At 34.8% G+C, this 20,997-nt stretch overlaps 1 protein-coding gene across 1 annotated transcript in view; it reads left to right on the top strand.

The window, feature by feature from the left end:
- The window catches only part of LOC148276729 (uncharacterized), a 33,068-nt gene extending 12,366 nt beyond the window's left edge, over positions 1 to 20,702 (top strand). The window contains exons 2-5 of the mRNA XM_088233855.1: positions 1,323 to 1,569; positions 7,210 to 7,320; positions 8,676 to 9,089; positions 20,508 to 20,702. Of these exons, the coding sequence (XP_088089981.1) occupies positions 1,329 to 1,569; positions 7,210 to 7,320; positions 8,676 to 9,089; positions 20,508 to 20,677 (936 nt within the window). The 5' untranslated portion in view covers positions 1,323 to 1,328 and the 3' untranslated portion in view covers positions 20,678 to 20,702. The remainder of the gene's footprint in view (positions 1 to 1,322; positions 1,570 to 7,209; positions 7,321 to 8,675; positions 9,090 to 20,507) is intronic.
- The last annotated feature ends 295 nt before the right edge of the window (positions 20,703 to 20,997 follow it).

The raw sequence follows: 20,997 nt of genomic DNA, 5'->3' as shown, positions 1-20,997 counted from the left end.
GATCGCAATGAACAATAACGAACATGCTTAAGTTATCGCAGTCATAAGTCAACGCGTGTGTAGTCTCTAAGTCAACGCTCGTGTCGGTTTGTTTTTTGTTGTCCTCGTAAATAAATACAGTTCACTGGCGAAAAATCAGCGTTTGCTATAAAAAATAAAATAATATATTTCATTTGCAAAATAGTAAGGAGTAGCTAATACAAAAAAGTGAAAATTAAATAACAATTACCATAGCGACTGCTTTTCATGACGTTTGGCTCGCCGACCGCCGCGCCGGCTAAATGCAAAAAGTAGCGTGATAAATAATAACAATATTTTGAGTCTGTCCAAATTTTTGTAGACAAGGACTGGATTCAACTCCCTGGGGTGCTGTTTATATTAACTTATTACAACAGAGATGAAGAACATTTAAGAGAAGGTTAACTTTTCTTTTTCTTTAACTTCACAAACATCAACATATGAAAGAAATGAAGGAATATAGATGTTCAAATATGAGCAGAATGGTGAATGTTACACAGTGTGTAAAGTGGCCACTTAAACCAGCCATTGACAGGTCATAAGCCCTGTAGATGCCTAGACTTCTAAATAACCTTATCTTAAATGTTCTTCATCTCTGTTGTAATATGTTATGATAAATAATAAATAAAAAACACAAAAATAGCAGTTTTGGAATAATTTCCATATTTACATCGGTGAAATTCAAAAATGTGATTGCGCAGCAGGATTATACGTCGCGAAACGTAAATATTTTGACATTAATTATTAGGTGATCACGGATGTTCTATTGTGATCGCGAATACGATAAACAACCATGGTGAGAAATTTTTATCACGTCGCTTATTAGCACGACGATAGTCATTTGTGATTGAGCTACAGAGCGTTCAGCATTATTGTTGTATGTACGGCCGCGTTCAAAATCAGCAACTCGCCTTTCTACCATATGTCTTGATGGAGCGGAGTCCAAATAACACTTATAAAGCCATTGCTTTGCTTGAATGGTATTTTTTCGCATTGAAAAACAATGCTTTATCAACACGCAAGATTGTTATAAAAATTACACACGTATTATTTGAATTAGGTTGGTACTTCCTAAAAAATTTAAGAATTTGTCGATAATGGCGCAAACTATATGTCATTTTACGAACTTATTTAATGATGTTATAAGTATACGCAAAATACATATATTTTAATCCGATCCATAGAAATTGATTTTCTTTTTTTGCTAAAAATATACAGGAATTTTTTTTCTTTAATAATATAAAATAATGTTTTTAAATATGACTCAGACAAAATGACGCCTGATGATTATCTCCTTCTTCCAGAGCATCATGAAGGTGACGTTAACATTCCTGGGCGTGGGTCTGCTGATGCTGGCCATGGCGCAGGGCTCCCCGGTGGGCCACAAGGACGAGGCCCCGGCGGCCCGAGCCGTGGTGGGGGTGGAGCAGGCCCGCCAGGCCGCGGCCAAGCCCCCGCAGGCGGTCAGCGCTGATGACGACGACGATGACGACGATGATGATGACGATGATGACGATGACGATGATGACATTGAAGACGCCTTCGAAGACGGTAGGATTATTTTTCACATTTGTGTTTGTAATCGAATGCACTTGATATACAAGTATTATCATTTGTTCCCTGAACATTAGTTATAGATATTTTCTTTTTAATTACGTTATTTATAGTTTTAAAACGATTACGCATATTTTTCGTTTTTTTTTTTAAATTTTCAGACAGCAAAAAATGTGGTACAAATTTGTACTGTCAGGGGATTGCATTATAAAAAGTTGTCTTTTATTTAAAAAAATATATAAATAGAAAAACGTATTTGCTATCATAATTATAATATTGAGGTTTGTAAAGGAGTAGTTATAGAGAAATATCAACAATATTTTGAGTTTGTCCAAATTTTTGTAGACAAGGACTGGATTCAACTCCCTGGGGAGCTGTTTATATTAACATATTACAACAGAGATGAAGAACATTTAAGAGAAGGTAATATAGAAGTCCAGGCATCTACAGTTGAAGGAATATAGATGTTCGAATATAGGCAGAATGGTGAATGTTACAGTGTGTAAAGTGGCCACTTAAACCAGCCATTGACAGGTCATAAGCCCTGTAGATACCTGGACTTCTATATTACCTTCTCTTAAATGTTCTTCATCTCTGTTGTAATATGAGAAATATCACTTTAAAAAAAAAAAAAAGTAAAAAGGGTCGATGAAATACTCTAGTATGAAAACACCCTTTTTAAAAAATATTTTATATCAACCATGTCAGGAATCGAACCTGAGACTATGAACGAAACACAAGGCCATCTATGAACCGACCGATAAAATGCTGTCGAATAAAAAATAAAAAAAATCTCATTTGTAGCATAATTTTTTTTTTTAAATTTATAATTTTAAATTCCTACAAAAACGGTTAATTGCATTGGCCACGCCCTTAGTACGTTACGTTTCGATTTAATTTTTAACTTTTTTGTGACTGTTTAAATTTAAATAGAACATCGTCACGAATCTTGGCGCACATCTTTTAACAATTCCATTTTTAAAATTAGATTGAAAACATTTCTCCACAATATTCATAGTGATTTTGAAAAAAACAATGAATTAAAAAAAATCCATTTCACTTAGTTTTCTCGGTATTCGTAGTAGCTTTATGCTGGAAAGACCAGCATAAGGCTCTAGGTGATTTTTAACAAAAATGGACTAATACACATCAGCCAAATATTATTATTGTTATTACAACTCTTTATCTGTCCAGACACGGACAAAAGTATGGCTACACATAAATATTAGTCAGTAAATAAAATCATTATATTTTCGTTTTGAGGCGTGCCAGTTCAGTGAATATTGAGTTTAAATAACATTTCTCGGATAAGAATATATAAATAGTGCATAAAAAATCCATTATTTTACTGTTTTACAAGTTAATTATCCACGTGTTACTTTTATTGAGGTCTGTCATATAGCGGTTCAGGAAACTAATGTTTTTTTTTTAATTAAAGAAAAATATATATTTGGACCCCTGTATTTAGTAGCCTCACGTGTCAGGTACTAGGCTAAGGTACTTTGAAAAAAATATTTTTGTTTGTCATGGAGATGGTATGTTCGATCACTGATTTTGGTTTATTACCTTCATGAGTCCAATCACCATGGTTGGAAGTCTTAGAACAATGGCGCGTGATAAGCGATTTTAGTGAAAATGTGAATATCTGTTTTAGATATTCCATCTTTCCTGCATTCTGATTCAAGATTTTGTCGTTGGAAACTGGAAAATAAGCACTGAAATAACAGATGTTTGAAATTCTGTGAAGAAATATCATCGCACGGACAATAGTCATCATTCCTTAATTTAAACCTATACAGGTAACTTCTCATAGCTCCGTATCCGGTAAAATTTTGTGTCATTTCGAAAGTACTTAGGTGATGACGACGGAAGCTTGCTGCATCAGCCAGCGTTGGGTTTAGTGATTTTACCTGTAGAAGAAGCATATAGGACATGCTCGACGGATGCACTCCCGGTTCTAACGGGCTTGTTTCCTTTGGATCTGGAGGTTCAGAGACGATCTGAAAATTCCCACCTAAAAAGTAGGCGTTCCTCTGTTATTGGTGACGTCCATCTACTTTCAACTGAAGGAATGTCTCAATCGAATATTTAAAAAATGACTTTAAATGCTCTTCTTAATGCTTGGCAATCGCGATGGGAATCTTCCCCTTCAGGGAGGATTACCTTTCTTTTTTTTCCTTCAATTCGTCAGCGCTTAGAATCTTCTTGAGTTATCCCCGATCACTGGACTACGCAGTTTTATCAGGTCATGGTAAATTTAATCAAAAATGATTTGTTTTTAATATTGTTGACTCCCCTTCGTGCTGCTGCGGATATCCTAATCAATCTTCTGAACATATCCTGTGGTCTTGTCCCTTTCCCCTTCTCTATGATTACCGAATGGAGCTTCTCGCTACTATTCGTGACCCTGTTATAGGTACTGTCGGATATACAGATCTGGTGGCTTCCAAAAAAAATTTCAAGGCTTTTAAAAAGTTTTGTTATCATTTTGGCGAATTGATCATGTCCAATAAATTTAATCCCGGTCAGTGAAGAATTCACTTCCTTCTTTTCTCAATCCAATGAAGTAAATATTATGTACTTCTGAATTACCTTCTTTCAGCACAAAGATGCTAAGGCTATTAGATTTCGGAGAGCTCCTTCGGGAGCAAATTTTCCTTGTATGTGAGCACCACCAAGGAGACTTATGTCGTCAAATGCGGTGTCCGGTGTGTTCGATCCTCTCAACGCTGCTGCACATTTTGTTTTATTCTGGGAAAAAAGGTTCCGTTCTTTTACAAATTGCGGTTCTTGCTCGTTTATCTGCTCTCTCATTTCCTACGATACCATGCCGTCTTATCCAGCATATTTGAATAATCATCCCTCTGATTTTTAGATTTTTAATTTTACTCTGAATATCTACAATGAATGGATTTACCGACCAAGGATCAGTTATAGCTTGAACGCTTAAACGACAATCTGATAATAGTTTTGTTCAATGTATACAGCCTGTAACTGAGAGGGTGGATCATCAGTGGCAAAGCGATGGAGGACCTCAATGCCTATCGATTTAACCCCCATGTATGTCCACCGATGATTCACCCTCCCATTTACAGGCTGTATGTGTTAAAGGCAATTTATGCCGTTTATGTCAAAATAAATAAAGATCGAATAAATAAATAATGTCACTTATAGACGCTCTACTGACCAAGAATACCACATTCCTTGTGCCTTCGTTAGATTTGGCAAGCCTCGGCTTAGTGTTAGGTGTGCAGAATAATAATTAATAATTATATACATATTACACATACTTAATATTTCCGTACGCAGTACACATGGTTGTGAATCGCAAGACACGCCTTCGTACATCGTTGACCCCGAAGCCTTGATAGAGCTCGCCGCGCGGTCAAGCGACAAGCCGCTCCGTGATTTTAATTTATACAATTTGCGTTACGAAAGTAATACAAATTTTTTCCTTGGGAAATTGGTGGAATTTCAAAGAAAGTAGAGCAAATTAACGAAATTATCATTTTTACACTTTTTCTTTTTTAATTTAGTATATGTGAGTAAGCTTTTAATAAAAATTGCGCTTTTTGTACAAATTAAATTATTTTAATTCCGGATTAAAAAATAATATTTCCGCTCTCCCAGAAAATTTCAAATCGATATTAAAAAAAGTTTATTTATTTAAATTTAAGTCAGTTTTTCTTTCAGAGAATAAGACGCAGTTGACATGATTTTTTTTCTTTATCGTTGTTCGAAATGTAATAATGGAAATAAAAAAATAAAAAGTGAAACTAACTTTTCCCAAAATTACTTGTTTTTTCACAGAGGTATCATGTTTAGTAATATGTGAACGTATCTATTGTTATTTGTAGATTTTTGTTTTATTCTTTTTAAATTAAAATCAAAAATTTAATATATCTGAAAGCAAAATCGGTCATTTCTATCACCGTCAAGGACACATTTTGCAAGGATTTTGAAACTAGCAGATATTTTTTAATACATATATTATTAAACAAACATACAAAACTATCACGCCGTTTCCCTGTAAATATATGCACAGAAGATAGAATGCTATATCACTCTGTATTTGCATTCATATATCGCTTCCTATACATTCATACATCTTCTCATGCACGCGCGCCGATTATTCCGATATTTGACATGTCCATCTTCAAGTTTTTTTTGGTTTTGGCGATGCCTTGTCTTTCTTGGTTTTTCTATGTTTCTGAATCCATCAACATTTGCATCATTGATCTTTTTTGCTGTCCATTCGCTCTACTTGTCCAAACTAACGCAAAACCCTTTTCTTGATTTTGTCGATAATGCTAATCACGACATTTACAATTTTTTTATAAAATGAACAAAAACATTTAATTTGCGTCAAAAGAGTATACTTTTGCGAATAATAATAATTATTGTCAGAAATATAATATTTTAATAGGTAAAATTCTTTTTTTTAAAATGACAGCTTTAACGTATTTAAATAAAATTCCACCAAGAAATGGTAGTAAACAACTCAATCTATCAAGAATTTAGGAATATTTTTATCAACATTCTTTGAAGTTTGTCCAAATTTTTTTAGACAAGGACGGATTCAACTCCCTGGGGAGCTGTTAATATTAACATATTACAACTTCACAAACATCAACAGACGAAATAATTTAAGGCATATAGATGATCAAATATTCCTCATATTTGATCATGAATTGAATGGTGAATGTTACACAGTGTGTAAAGTGGCAACTTACACCAGTCAATGACGGGCCATAAGCCCAACAAACGTCTAGATTACCATCAGAGGCGGTTCCTTAGTATGTGCATGAGTGCATTGCACTGCCAAGTAAAAATATTTGGAAATAAATTAGTAACTCTATTGATAGAAAAAATATTTTATAGGTACAAAGAAATAGGGATTATACTCGTAAACATTATAATATTAAATACTACCGCCAAAAGATCTAGCGAGATCGACTCTAGCGGACGATTTTCTCACCTTGTCTACGCATGTGCAATCGTCCCCGTGCATGTTCTGTTTTGCACAATTCTTTAGCCTAAATTTGTATGAAATATGTGATTTCTCCTATGATCGTCATTTGAGCGAGATAGACAACGCTTTATACCGGTGAATCGTGCGTTAGAGGGAAGATAATATACATACCCCGGGCATTGCCAACGTATGCGCAGATTTGAAGTTTGAAGTTCGTTTGCAATGAAATCACTTTGAATGTGCGTAATGACATGATATTAGTGTGAATTTAGTTGATTTAGTATCCCATAACGCGCGTATAATGTTAGGCGAATTTAGCGTTCCTGGTTCCGATGCGCGGGCTGTCATCTGTCATACTATTGCCCGTTTACCACGTCAGACCTGTCATATTGTTATAATACTATTGAACCTTATATACAAGTTGACAGCCATAAAGAAATGCACTGCCCATATTTTCGGTCAGGAGCCGCCAGTGACTACCATATTACCTTCTTAAAATGTTCTTCACAGTGACTTATTATTTTTAATCTTTCTAATCGTCCAAATGAAGACCATTTTTATCAATATAATGTAAAATTAAAAAAAAATAAAAATATTTACTCTAGTCGTGAAATAGTCTTCTCAAATTGTTAAATGCAAATTCTATTTTTTTTGTTTATTTACAGATGACGATGACGACGATGATGACGATGATGAAGATGATGACGGTGATGACGATGAAGATGATGACGATGATGATGATTATCTAGAGAGATTCTTCGATGACATCTTGGGAGGTAATATATTTTTTGTGAAATTAGATTAAAAAAATCGAGAATTTTTTAATCAACCGCTTTTTAAGAGAGAAAAAAAAATTAAAAACGAAAAATAGGTTTCGTATTAAAAAAATAATTTTGATTACAAAAAAAACTGATAAAATAAATTTTATGAGGTTTTTGTATGCCAAAGCTTACAACTTATACGTAGAAACGAAACGTAAACACATCATCATTATTCCCTTTCGGCTCATATTCATCATTATGCATAGGGCACTGCATTGGTAAAGCAATTGCAGCGTATCTTGATAATTTTTGTTACATGAAGGTAAGATGATCTGTCTTACGCTTCAGGTACCAGTCCAGGGATTATGAAATATTCCAGAGTGAAAACACCCTGAAAATAAATATTTCATATCGACCATGTTGGGAGTCGAACCCGACACCTCTTGCATGGTAGGCGAATGCGCTGACTATTACCTCACGCGACCGACAGTCCAACAGTCGATTAAAATATTTAATAACTTTGGTTTATGTGTGCGTAACTTAAAGTTGTTATAAAAAATTCCAAAAGTGCATACTTACTCAGACAGTTTGTATATTTACTCGGTTCACTGACAGATACTAACGCCATTAAAACATAAATTAAGACTATTCAATTTTCAAGCGCACTTTACTTTCCTTTGATTTTTATTAAAAAACATATATTGTGACATTAAAAAAAATGAATATATTGTATCCTTAAATCGCGTCTTCGAAGGTTTTTGGCCCCTGTCAATGGTAGTGTTTGTTACCTACTAAACGTCGGGTTATGTCGACTGCCTAGTAGGTTCCTCATAAATTGCTAAATATTTATCCGCGTTGGTATCGTTCCGTAAAAATCGTCTCGTGAGAACGTTTTTTACTTCACGCTCGTTTTGGATAAATCTTCAGACTAACATGGTATGTGTAATGCACAGATAGAGTAAAAGATTGTACATACAGTTTTATGATCTTTTTTTAATTCAAAATGTACTATATATAAACTTAACCGAACTTAATATAATAGAGAATGGAAATACTTTAAAATAAATCAATGAATCTAATTTTTAAAACGTAAAATAAAGCAGTTAAGAAAAAGTATGAAATCGTAACAATTAAAATTATATCAAGTTTTTGTCTAAAGAACGTGTGTCACCGAACACAGCCAAAACGCTTCTCGTCCTGTCCTTCGCTCGGACCTGGCGCGTGACGTCGCGTGCGACGTCTATAATGTTGCCACAGCCATAAGCCCTGTAAATGCCTAGACTTCCACATTTACTTCTCAAAAATGTTTTCCCTCTCTGTTATACAACAAATTTAGATTATTCATTCTAATTTTGACGTTCGATTTTCAGATGACGACGACGACGATGATGATGACGTATCACCCTCCACCGGCTCCGTGCAGCCCGTAGTCGCCGCTGCCGAGGTCCCCTCCGCCCCCATCATCGCCCAGGTGGACGACCAGCTCAACGCGGCGGGAGACGCCCCCGTCGGGGAAGCGGTGGCGGACATCATCGAAGGAGAAGCATCCGAGGCCGTGGCGTCGGAGCAAGCCGTCGGTGAGCCGGTAGCGCAACAGCTAGTCCAGCCAGTCGCCAGCCAGGTAGCGGAAGACGACGACGAGGACGAGGACGACGACGACGAAGACGACATCGAAGACGCCCTCGACGACGATGACGATGACGACGACGACGATGACGACGACGACGACGACGACGAGGAAATCCTCGGTGACGACGTCATCGACGCCAGGCAGGAACAAGCGCGTGAGTCCAAATCCCTCAAGGGAGGCAAAAAGTCGCACAAAAGAAGCGCGCACGCCCACCGCAAAAAGTCCAGTAGAAAAGACAAAATTACTAACGCCGACGCCAAAATGATCAGATAGTATGTGTGATGATCCTTCCACTCTTGCTCCGCGCGGACTGCACACCGCTGCAGCCCGCGCCATACAAACATTTGGCGAACCCGATGATTACACCTCGTCCACATTCCAAATTCCGCAGGCCGATTCAGCGATGGAATCGCGTTGTTTGTTGCTAATTTAAGAATAGTTAAGTATTTATTAACTTATTTATTGTCGAGAGAGCGGAGATGACTGTTTATCACGATATAAAGATCGAAGTCGTTCGTCACACACACACACATCTGGCCATGAAGTTAAATAAATGTCTAGATTAATGTCACTCTAGCGGTGACTCCTTCAGTACCAAGTGACTACAAAACATATTCCACCCCCAGATGTATGCCTTTGTTGAATGTACATAATTTTTATCCTTGTAATAGACGAATCTGATGTTTATATGGAATCTGTGTTTTAATACGCGTCAAAAGTTGGATTCGGTCGCTTCTCGCTTCAAGTCAGACAACATCACGTGACATTATTCTAGGATTTATTTGATTTTCATTTCAGATATGGTAATATTTGATCATTTTCGCTTCACATAATAATCGCTTATTCCGTAGTTACTAATGTCCCAAATACTGTGTCACATCGCCTCGCTTCATCCTTCCGTAGCTGTTGCCTTTTGGGTTAAACGTAGATAGATCTAGAAGCTTTTATCAACTATTTTCACACCCCGATGTATCTGACTATTACGAAACGATAAACGACAACTGACTACGACTTTTGACCACAACCCTTCCCATTCTTTCTACACCTAAACATAGTAGCTTTTGTTACTGTATCCCGATATTTAGTGCTGGGTTTATGTATTATAACTAATTTATTTATGTTTATTATCACATAACTCGCGATATAAATGATGCGTAGAAAAAACCAAGCTCCATGACGCCGTGAGGTAAGATCGTAATACGATTGTTAATATTTAACAACAAAAATACTAGTCATAAAAGTAATTAGAGTACATAAGTAGAGAAATTTCATTAAATTAATTGCTTTTATTTAAAACTGTCTCGTAATGATTTTCTTTTTAAATGTGATTTTTATGTTAATGAGAACGTAAACTATGATAAATACCGAGCGACGTCCGGTCTAATACGGATTAATTTCTAGGTCATTTATACAAATCGCTGAATTAACTTCGATCCGAAGACATAAATATCAAGTTCAAGGTGGTATCCGATTTCCTTAATCGACCTCGCTTACCCGCGGCGGGTACTCGACGAATATCGAACATAATTTGATCGGGTAAAAGTTAATTTGATAGAAAGAATATTGATCGTGAAGACCGGCGACAGATATGTGTTTCTCTCGGATCGGTGTCAGTGGGTGACCCACTAGAACTCGTCTTGGAATGTTGAGTGGCTTCTCGGGTACCGGAAGCGAGGCTGTACTGGCCTTCAGACTCTCTACGTCCTTGGCTGGCGGAGAAACTCCGTGAAAGCCTCACGAAGCTTTCATTATGACGTCGATTTTGCGGCTTTTTACTCTCGACAAAGAAAGGAGTGTCCAATTCTTCGGGCGCGAAGCGCTGGGCTAATTAAAGGTCATCATCTCGCTCGAGTGGCGTTTAATGCTTCTTTGAAACCAAGAGTACGTCTAGTCATAGTGTGTTTGTTGAATAACAATATTAGCTCATTATTTACAATATGCTTACTGCGGTACTGATTGCCTAATTCATTAATTCAAAGTACACATTCGATTCTTCAGTATTACACTATTCGGTCATTGACATGTGTTCAAATAAAAAGCGCAAATTCTTAAAGATTTATTAATTTAATACGTCGATTAAATCTTTGTCATCGTATTTAAGTATTTGGTTAAGTATGTATATGGATAATTAATATTATAACGAGACTAAAATTTAGTTTAGATTTTTTCCTAAGTGTTATTATAACCGGAAAAAAGAAAGCATTAGGTACTTTTTAAAAGGCATTATATAAAATGATATTGTCAATGAATTATAAGTTTTTTTTTTTTTTTAATCGGTAATAAAAATCGTGTAATAAGAAAGGTGTGCAGAATGTAGTTCCAACATGAAAAAACAATGAAAAAAAGAGAGAAAATTTGATGAAATCTCGTTACAAATGTTTCTATCACGTCTGGGAGTTCTGTGCTATAATCGGACTCTGGAATTGGGCCTGTTGGCCTGTTGCAGTGAAAACAATATCTGTAAAACAGAAAAGCCAAGAAATAAATAAAAAATAGCGATAAGTGCAATAAATTTATTCAAACGGGAAAGTCATACAATCGTCTCTTTCCTTCCAAACAATCTAGTTATGAATGTTCACCTTAAACGTAGCCTTTGTTTGGAGACCTTAATATGTTCATCCAAGACGTTTAACACTCTTGTAACTACATATGAAAAGTGCCACTGAGCAAATCGTAAGGGTTCTCGGTATTGAGCAATTAAAGTTACGTAAAAAACCTCGTACGGGCATTCCGTTAAGACGTTTTTCGGTAGATGAATTAAATGAAATGATAATATAAATAAAAACCATTTTGTTTTTAACTACTTATTGTTAATTTTTTCTACCGACCTGTTTCAAAGGTATACAAGCTTCTTTATCAAGGTATACTTAAAAAAACCTATTCGTAATAAGAAAAAAAAAACAAATAAACAATATTTCTTTTAGTCAAAAGTCTAGTTTCACGTCACATTACGCTTCTAATCCTTACGAGACAAACACTTAATTTATTAGATCCACATGTTAAACATAAATTAATTCAAATATGATGGGATTTATTGGTTAAGCATACCTTGATAAATAAGCTTGTGGAGCTTTAAAACCGGTCGGTAGAAATAATAAAAAATAAGTGGATTAAAACAGGGTTGCTTTTATTTATTTTATTATAATGAATAACCATATAGTTGTAAGTTGCCAGTAACTACATATGCATAATAGAACATGGCCCTCACAAAAAGAAATGTAGAAAAACTCAAATGCACACAGCGATCCATGGAAAGCTCCATGATTGATAGAGGCCTAAGAGACAAAAAAAGAAATGAAGAAATTAGGAACAGAACCAGAATAACGGATATCATGGATCGCGCCTCAGGACTGAAGTGGCAATGGGCAGGACACGTTGCGAGACAAGACCCCATAAGATGGACCTCTAAAATTTTAAGATGGAGACCTTGGGAGAACAAGCGAGGCGTCGAAAGACCTCAAAAAAGATGGTCTGACGACATAGCTGCTGTGGGGGGTACAAATTGGCTACAAGTAGCAACCGACGGAAAAAATGGAAGGGTATGGAAGAGGTCCATATCCAGCAGTGGAGGACAAAAAGCCGAAGAAGAAGAAGGTGAAGATAAACGAAATGATTTAAAAAAAAAAAAAAAGTATTTTTATTAAATTAATTATAATTTTTTGAAGATACGCACGCCCCTGGTTGGCATCGCGGATGGGAGGATAGTATATCTTTCTCCGTTGACCTTATTAAAACTAGTTTGTAAGAAAGATCCGTTACACAGGTGGCTCGTACATATACAAGTAAACGTACGTGCTTTCTACATCAAACAAGTAGTCGTGTGTGGGTGCCATATATGTATGCATACGTCCATGAATATGCATACATATGTATTTGTATGTATGGCATAGCGTTATAGAGAGTGTGATTTCAAACTCGTCTATTATTAACATATTACAACAGAGATGAAGAACATTTTAGAGAAGGTAATATAGAAGTCTAGGCATCTACATCTATATTCCTTAAATTTTTTCATCTGTTGATGTTTGTGAAGTTAAAGAGCTGAAACCTTTATTTTGAGGGTGATATTCATCTAATGGAATTATTTCACCTACACACTAGGCAACGCGTGAAATTTTTAATTTTTTTCAATTTCTATACTTCTTTCATGGACCAGGTGGATTTATCAACAATATTTTGAGTTTGTCCAAATTTTTGAAGATAAGGACTGGATTTAACTCCCTGGGGAGCTGTTTACATTAACATATTACAACAGAGATTAAGAACATTTTAGAGATGGAAATATAGAAGTCTAGGCATCTACAGGGCTTATGACCTGTCATTGGCTGGTTTAAGTGGCCACTTTACACGCTGTGTAACATTCACCATTCTGCCCATATTTTAACATATATATTCCTTCAATTCTTTCATCTGTTGATGTTTGTGAAGTTCAAGAGCTGAAACCTTTATTTATGCGGTCGAGATTCAACTCCCTGGGGAGCGTCTATTATTGTTGATATATATTTTTACAGAGAAGAACATTTCAAGGGACCACGGAAGACTCGATATAAACATTTATAGAACTGTGATTTATCAGAAATTTGGCAAAAAAACGCAAAATTTTAATTTTTAATAAAAAATATTATTCCCTTTAAAAAAATCGCCAATACGACGATACGTGGATGCCAACGTTTAATGCAATTGTCCATGCAATTTTCATAGGTCTGCAAAGGTATGGCCTGTAGCTATCTGGCTTCAATCGTCACAAAGCGCGTTCCTCTTAACATCAATTTTAGTCCTGCAAAAAGAAAAAAGGCGGACGGGGCCTGGTCTGGAGAATACGGTGCTTGGCTGATGAGATTAGTCGAATTTTCGGCCAAAAACTCAGAAACAATTACTGCTATATGAGACGGCGTTTTACCGGGGTGCAAAATCCACAAAATTGTCCTTCCACATTCTTTCAGTGTTTTTGGAATGAGGGGGGCAGTGACGCGTTTCTTACCCAAAACATCTTAAAAATACAGCAAGCTTCCGAATTGGTACACATCGATTTTTCAACACGATTTGCTTTGCCGATTCGATATTTTCTTCGGTACGTGACGTTGCTGGACGTCCAGTATGTTTATCATCATCTAAGCATTTACTAACGTATTTAATCCTCTTATACCTTTCGTATGCCCGTGTTTTTGACGTACACGATTCTGCAAAGTCTTCATTCAACATTTCCAATGATTCGGCATACGAAATTTTATAAGCAACACAAAATTTGAGGCACGCTCGTTGTGCCAATTTTTTATCTATTGTAAAAATCACCACACATCAATTTTTCGACTCACTCAAACAAATGCTGACAGAATACCGAGCATCCTATCGCCGTCAAACTTTGACAGATTATCAAAAACAGTGCTGTCAACGTGGCTTTAAAAATCAATTGGTTCAGCGCTGGTACTTTCAAGTAGAAATTCCCGTTTATTTTTTATCATATTGTAAATGAGGGTACTAGAAGCAAACTTAAGAAGGAGTAACTGAGATATTTGCGAATAACTTAAAAATAATTGTTAGATTTCTAATTATGCTTGACTAACTCAATCGAGAATGCTAAGTTTTCGGTATCAAGCAGTATAATTCATGATTATGATAAAATTATAAATAAACTTATCAACGAAATTTCTTGGTTTAGTTTTACTTTTGATTAACGAGCGCTTTCGTCTAAGTAGGCATCTTCAAGACTGGTGAATTGTTTACAACGTTTGATTACAATGATAAGTTTAAATTTTATCATAATCATTAACTATGGAGTTTTACCAACAAACATCAACAAAAAACAGCATATAATTCAAATCTGTTTTTGCAAGATTTAGAGACGGTTTTAAATTACGCTATTATTTCGGTAGACAGGTTTTTATGAATAGTTTATATTGGCATCCAACAACTTATTTTCCGTTTTTGGTGGAGATTTCTAAGTATACTTTTAATACTCTCATATATTATTTTAGGTGTTATCGTGACAAACCTTTTCCGGCAGTCGACAAAATGGACTGCCCAGTCATAGTTTAAGATATTCTGTACAGATTTTAGATGGTCGAGATACGCTGCGATTAAAGAATCAATGCAGTGGCCTATGCACCGTTGAGTACGGATAAGGAAATGGATGATTACACGCTCAAGTTAGGAGGATCAAAATGTTATACAAATGTATTGAATATGATTGTATATAGTCAGTTATTCTATTGTATCTACATAGCTTGATTTTTTAAGGAAGCTTAATCTGATATATAGGCTTGAATTTCCGGTCAGCTCATTGCCGTCATATATATAATATTATAATTTTAATTATGTCGTCTTTTAACGATTATTATATTTTAACGTTTATCAAAATAATTGCAATTTTCAATCCGTACTCGATGGTGCATAGTACACCTAGAGACAGATAAACTATTTTGAGAAGGGAATATGGAAGTATGGGCAATTAAATATACTGTAATTTCTTATTTTAAAAATAATGGTGGTTCTTTATTGTAACCCTCCATTTTCAACGCGTATTATCAAATTATGGCATAGTCTTCATTCACATTCTCGAAGCATTTTCATTTCCATCAACAATTTAATTACCAAAGTCTTTAACCATTTATAACTCGATTTCTTTGTCATAAAAAAATACTAGGTGTTTTAATACCTTACTGTAAATAATGAAAGTTATACTTTTTAGTTCTTTAAAATTTTCATAATAAAAAAACGGTAGAAAATTTGGGTGTTATGTTCGTATTACATGTTGTTATGTTCGTTTTGTGTTACAATCTTCTTCTTCCTCTTCTTCAACCCTGTTCTCTCCACTGCTGGATGGCGACCTCTTCCAAACGTCTCCATTCCTTCCCATCACCCGCTTTCATTATCCATGTTTTACCGGCAATAGAGGTAATGTCATCGACCCATCTTTTCTGTGGCTTTTCAACACTTCTTTTGTTTGCCCGTGGTCTCTACTTTATTATTCTGAATGTCCACCTGCCTTAATTTTGCCTCACCAAGCGTCCTGCACACTGCCAATCAATTTAGCTGCACTATCCATGATATTCACGACTCCAGTTCAGTGCCTAATTTCTTCAATTCTTATTCAGTATCTTAGACATACACCGAGCATCTGTCTTTCCATGGATCGTTGCGTGCATTTTAATTTCTGGCTACTTTTTTGTGTTGCAGACATGGTTTCTAGTCCGTATATTGTCACCGGCAATATGCACGATTCATATACTTTTTATTAAAGCATAAGCTTCATTTTTTTGTGTTACAATGCCTCAAAGTATTCCCAATATTGTCAAAGAAATGTTACATAGATTTAAACAATGATGAACTTTAGCCGCACGGGAAATGATATACAATAAACGTTTTCTTGGGTGGTAAAAATTAGAGAATTAAATTGTCCAACAAAGTTTCTTGAAAATGTACTAAATAATTTATTTTATAAAAAATATGTTGATGAAAAAGAACTACTTTGAACGACGTCACTAGTTTATATGAATCAACCAATTATAAGAGAGTTTTGGAAGATTTCCGTTTCCCATACTGTCAACTGACCAATAAGCAGATCTGATTGAGAATCAGCGGAAGAGAACCTCTAACGTCATACGTGGAGTTGTTTAAAAACTACAAAACTTAACTTTTAATTATTATGTTCTTTGCTTTCAAGCCATCAAAATGGAATGTCAAGTAGACGAAAATAAGCGTTTTCGACACCTCTTTCTGTTTGCGTTCAATCGAGGGAATAATGCTACCAAAACTGCCCGCGATATTTGTGCAGCGTACGGTGAAGATGCTATAAATTATTGACTAATTTAATGTAAAATAATAAAAGAAAATACATTATTGACTAACTTTTTTTTTTTTGTCATTATGTCTTCATTTGTTTTTACAAACAGACACAATGTATGTTAAAATCCAATTGACATTTTAATTCCTAGTTTTTTTTGTAGTATTTGCTTATTTGACTGTTAAATAATGAGAAAAACACTGTAGTATCATAATTACTGTAGTGTTCTTTCCGAAATTTTACGCAATCTTTTGAAAGAGTACTGATGTAGAGATACGTCATTGTTCTCGTAAGAAAGAAAAAAAGGTCAAACTGCACTCAAAACAGCCAAATTCAAACTTACGACAGTGTAGTTCTGTAAAAAAATATATGTTCTAAAAATAATTTATGTTATATTTATTAAAAAAATATTGTTTTGTAACTGCATCGGAGTGTTGTCCTATGTCAAGATAGGACATTTTAAATTACAATATATAACAATACCTATTTCATAACGTTTTGAGCACGGGACATACTAAAATATTTTCTCTGGGGTGCGAGTGTGCGATTCTTTTAATATACTAATTTTGCAGCTGGGTCAACTAAACAAATGGTTAGTGTAAGCTTAAAATATACAGGAGGACTCAAATCAAGTAAGTATACATACTTTTTATTACAATTATTTCTGGCTTTGGTTTCGTAGTATGGTGGGAGCTTTATTGTAAAGAAGTGCTTCGGATAACGAGGTAAGGGCGAAATTTAAATAAAAAATATTTTTTACACTGTGCGCAAGTACATTGGGACCTCTTTTTATACGGGCTATACATTTCACACACCACCGTGAAAAAAAATACGCAAAAACCAACAAATAGGTTTTCTTGCAAAAAAATAAATTTGGGATATTATAAAAATCAAATATTTATTGAACAATTTTTTTTTCCTTAAACCTTTTAAATGCTATTTTATATGAGAAAATGTTCCTCGTGTGTGCCTGCATCAATAGTATTAACAGCACACTTATACGGCTACTCAAAACATAAATAAACAACAATGTTTTGAGTACGCTCAAATGTTTGCAGACTGGCTGGATTTCCTCCCTAGGGAGTATTTAGATCTACTTTTGTTGCAACACGGAGGGATAACATTTTTGAGAAGAGAATATGGAAATCTTAGGCTTAAGACCTGTCATTGGCAGGTTTCAGCCGCCACAATACATCTATAAGAATGACTAGACAGATGCCACCGTTTTGTAGCAACAATTCACGGACAGTGTATACTTGTAATGTCGTATTAAACAGACTTCATGAACTCGGCAATAGTTATTCCCACGTATCTGATGTATTTAGTGTAGAATATTGTTCCTATAGAACAAACCTTTTGAACTTTTTCAAAGATGGTGAATGGTAATTACATTTATTTATTCATGCATTTCATAATACATACAGTTTTTTGTTCACTTTGCCCAGCTTTATGAAACAGTACTTATGATTTTCTTGTTGTATTACTTTATAATGTTTAATTATTTAATTTTGTTTTTTACATTTATTCTTGTATTGTTTAAACTTTCTACTGAATATGCTGGATAATTTTTAGGTTAACTTTTTAAATATAAATCTTTTATAATTTTTCTTAATCTTGGGTATAAGGAAATTTATGTTTAAAAAAAAAATATTAAGCCAAATATTATTATAAATTTTTGTAAAAGGCAGATTTGCCGTTTATGTTAATAAAATAAAATAAATTTAGATCCAAATAACTCCGTAGGGAGGTAATCCAGCCAGTCTGCAAACATTTGGACATACTTTAAAAAATGTTAAAATCATAAAAGAAGTATAAAAATATACAAGTTATGAGTTTTATCTTCGTGCCCTCTCTCTTAAATAGATTTATTGCTATATTGGCGGATATTCATTCTTCTCGTAGCAAGGTAATATATATTTTTATTAAAATCCAGCATAGTTATTAAAATTTTACTTTCCTAATCAGGTGTGAAAGTGTCCATTTGAAAATTTCGAAAAATTCAACTTCATCATTTAAATAAAGACAAGTGTGACGTCATAGCCACAAAAGAGATAAAACGTTTCTTTTATTTTATTTGGGAAATCAACAGTTCTACATACATATTTTTAGTAAACAAACAGATATAGTGTATAAACTCAGAACTAATAACAGATTTCCACATAGTATACAAAGTTAGTAAAGAAAATATATTACATATTTTTATACATACAATTTATACATATAAAAATGTTATTTTCATGTACTCAATAATCAAAGATTTTTTAATATTTATTTTAAGAACATTAAGTTACTGTAAATTGGGCGGGATAAGGACAAGAATGCTTGAAGAGAGGATAAGGAGGGGAAGGGAGATGAACATATTTATTATTATAATGTCTACTAAGTTACATAATTCATTTTTAGTGTAAATTTTAAATCTGACAGAGTGATGTTTGTGTAATCTATATTTGTAAATTTTGTATTGTACACTGAAAAAGTCCTACGAAAAAAGCATTTTTAACATACGATGTTTTACTTATTGGTACATGAAACAGGTGGTACCGTCTACAAATCCTGGCTGGCACATGTTTTGTTATTAAACCAAGCAGCTCTGTACAGTCAACCATTCCTGTCATAATTTTGTAAAGCATTAGTTGGTCCGCACACACTCTGCGGTACTGTAGATAAATGATTCCATGGAAGGTGGAGGCAGTGAGAGTAAATACATAAGAAATACCGGTTTTGTATTTAAGGTACTTTATAAATTTGTTTTGAATATTTTCTATTCTACTTATATATATGGCATACTGGGGATTCCATATCATATAATTTTTTTAAATTAAATTTTTGGGGAGTGTTCTTTCGAAACCGTTTTAAAAAGGGGTTAAAAGAGGTTCCAGTGTAATTTATTGCAGTATGGTGATTGGTAAGAATTTTAAAGTAGTTTTCAGTACACATATTTATAAGTATTCAATTAATACTTTGGTTATCTTGGTAGATTTTCACATTAGTTTTTAATTTTTCTCTTCATTTATTTTTAATATTATACGCATCGAAAATATTATCTTTCATCTTTGGTTTTAACAAAATGATAAATAAAAAGTATATTTGTGTCTGTGTCCAGGCAGATAAAGAATACAGTTCTGGTTGCAAAATAGAACCAGAACTCTGGACGAGCGTTTTCGACTCGTTGGCTGCTCTCAGGTGAAAATCCTGAAAAAGCTAATCGAATGTGGATAAGTTGACATCGTAGAGTAGTAGTTGGCGCATCCGCCTAGCATGTTTGAAATCCGGGTTCGATTCTTGGAATGGTCAAAATAAAATACTTATTTTAATGGTTGACTTCATCTAACAGATGATCGAGATACGCTACATTTTGGTTTACCAATGCAGTGCCCTATGCATCTTTGAGTACTAGTAGGAAAATGGTGTGAATAATATCCATACATTCTTAACACATCATGATTACCGTTGTGAATAATGGAATAAATAAATGCATCTCAATTTTTATTGGATCGATTAAAAAAAACAATAGTCGACTTGAATATGGTCAAATACCAGAGAAAAGGTAACCTTAACATAATTAGAAGAAGCCGCATCCTCAGGGACCACTGGTTAAACTGAGGATGTTAAGGAGCTCGCCTCCTACCTAAAAGTACCATCACAATAATCTTCACACGAGGCCAGTGATGTCAAGAGCTTGTATAGCATGACTCCTATTTAATGAATAAAAATAAGAATCACCAGAGAGAGCACTTTTTCAAGATTAAAATTAAAAATAAATAATGATAATGATTTTCTACTACGCAGGCGCCCTAGGAACCGAAGAGTACGCCACTCGTAACTCCGCCATCTACATCGCCAAATACAACCGCTTCGTGGACAACATCCTGGAGCCGATGAACAGTGTCCTCAGGAAGTCTACGATCCTGTCAGCGTCAGGCTGCAGCCGTGGATGTGAAGAAGACGAAGAAAAATAAAAGCAAGGGAAAGAAGAAACCACAAGTAATACATTAAGCTTTCCAACTGTGGCTCATAAATAGGAAACTGATAGATTATTCCATGTGTCTTATCAAAGTTAGGCAACCGAGTTTTTGTTCGTGAGTGCAAAATAGCATTGGTGAGATCTGCCTGAATTGTGTCTAGACTATCTTCAGGGACGAACCGTGGCTTAAAAGTTTTAGGATACAAATATTGATGCAGAAAATGAGGAAGACCGAGATCTTTGGGGCGTGATCGAATTTAACAAATACTTGGATGACATGTCAAAAGCGGATAATTGGTGAGCGCGGAATGAGAA

The sequence above is a fragment of the Micrasema longulum genome, unplaced genomic scaffold (genome assembly GCF_059751315.1).
Source record: "Micrasema longulum isolate JH-2025_06_02 unplaced genomic scaffold, ASM5975131v1 h1tg001157l, whole genome shotgun sequence".
NCBI lineage: Eukaryota > Metazoa > Arthropoda > Insecta > Trichoptera > Brachycentridae > Micrasema > Micrasema longulum.
The sequence above is the reverse complement of the archived record's forward strand: the minus strand, read 5'-3'. Positions and strand labels throughout refer to the sequence as shown.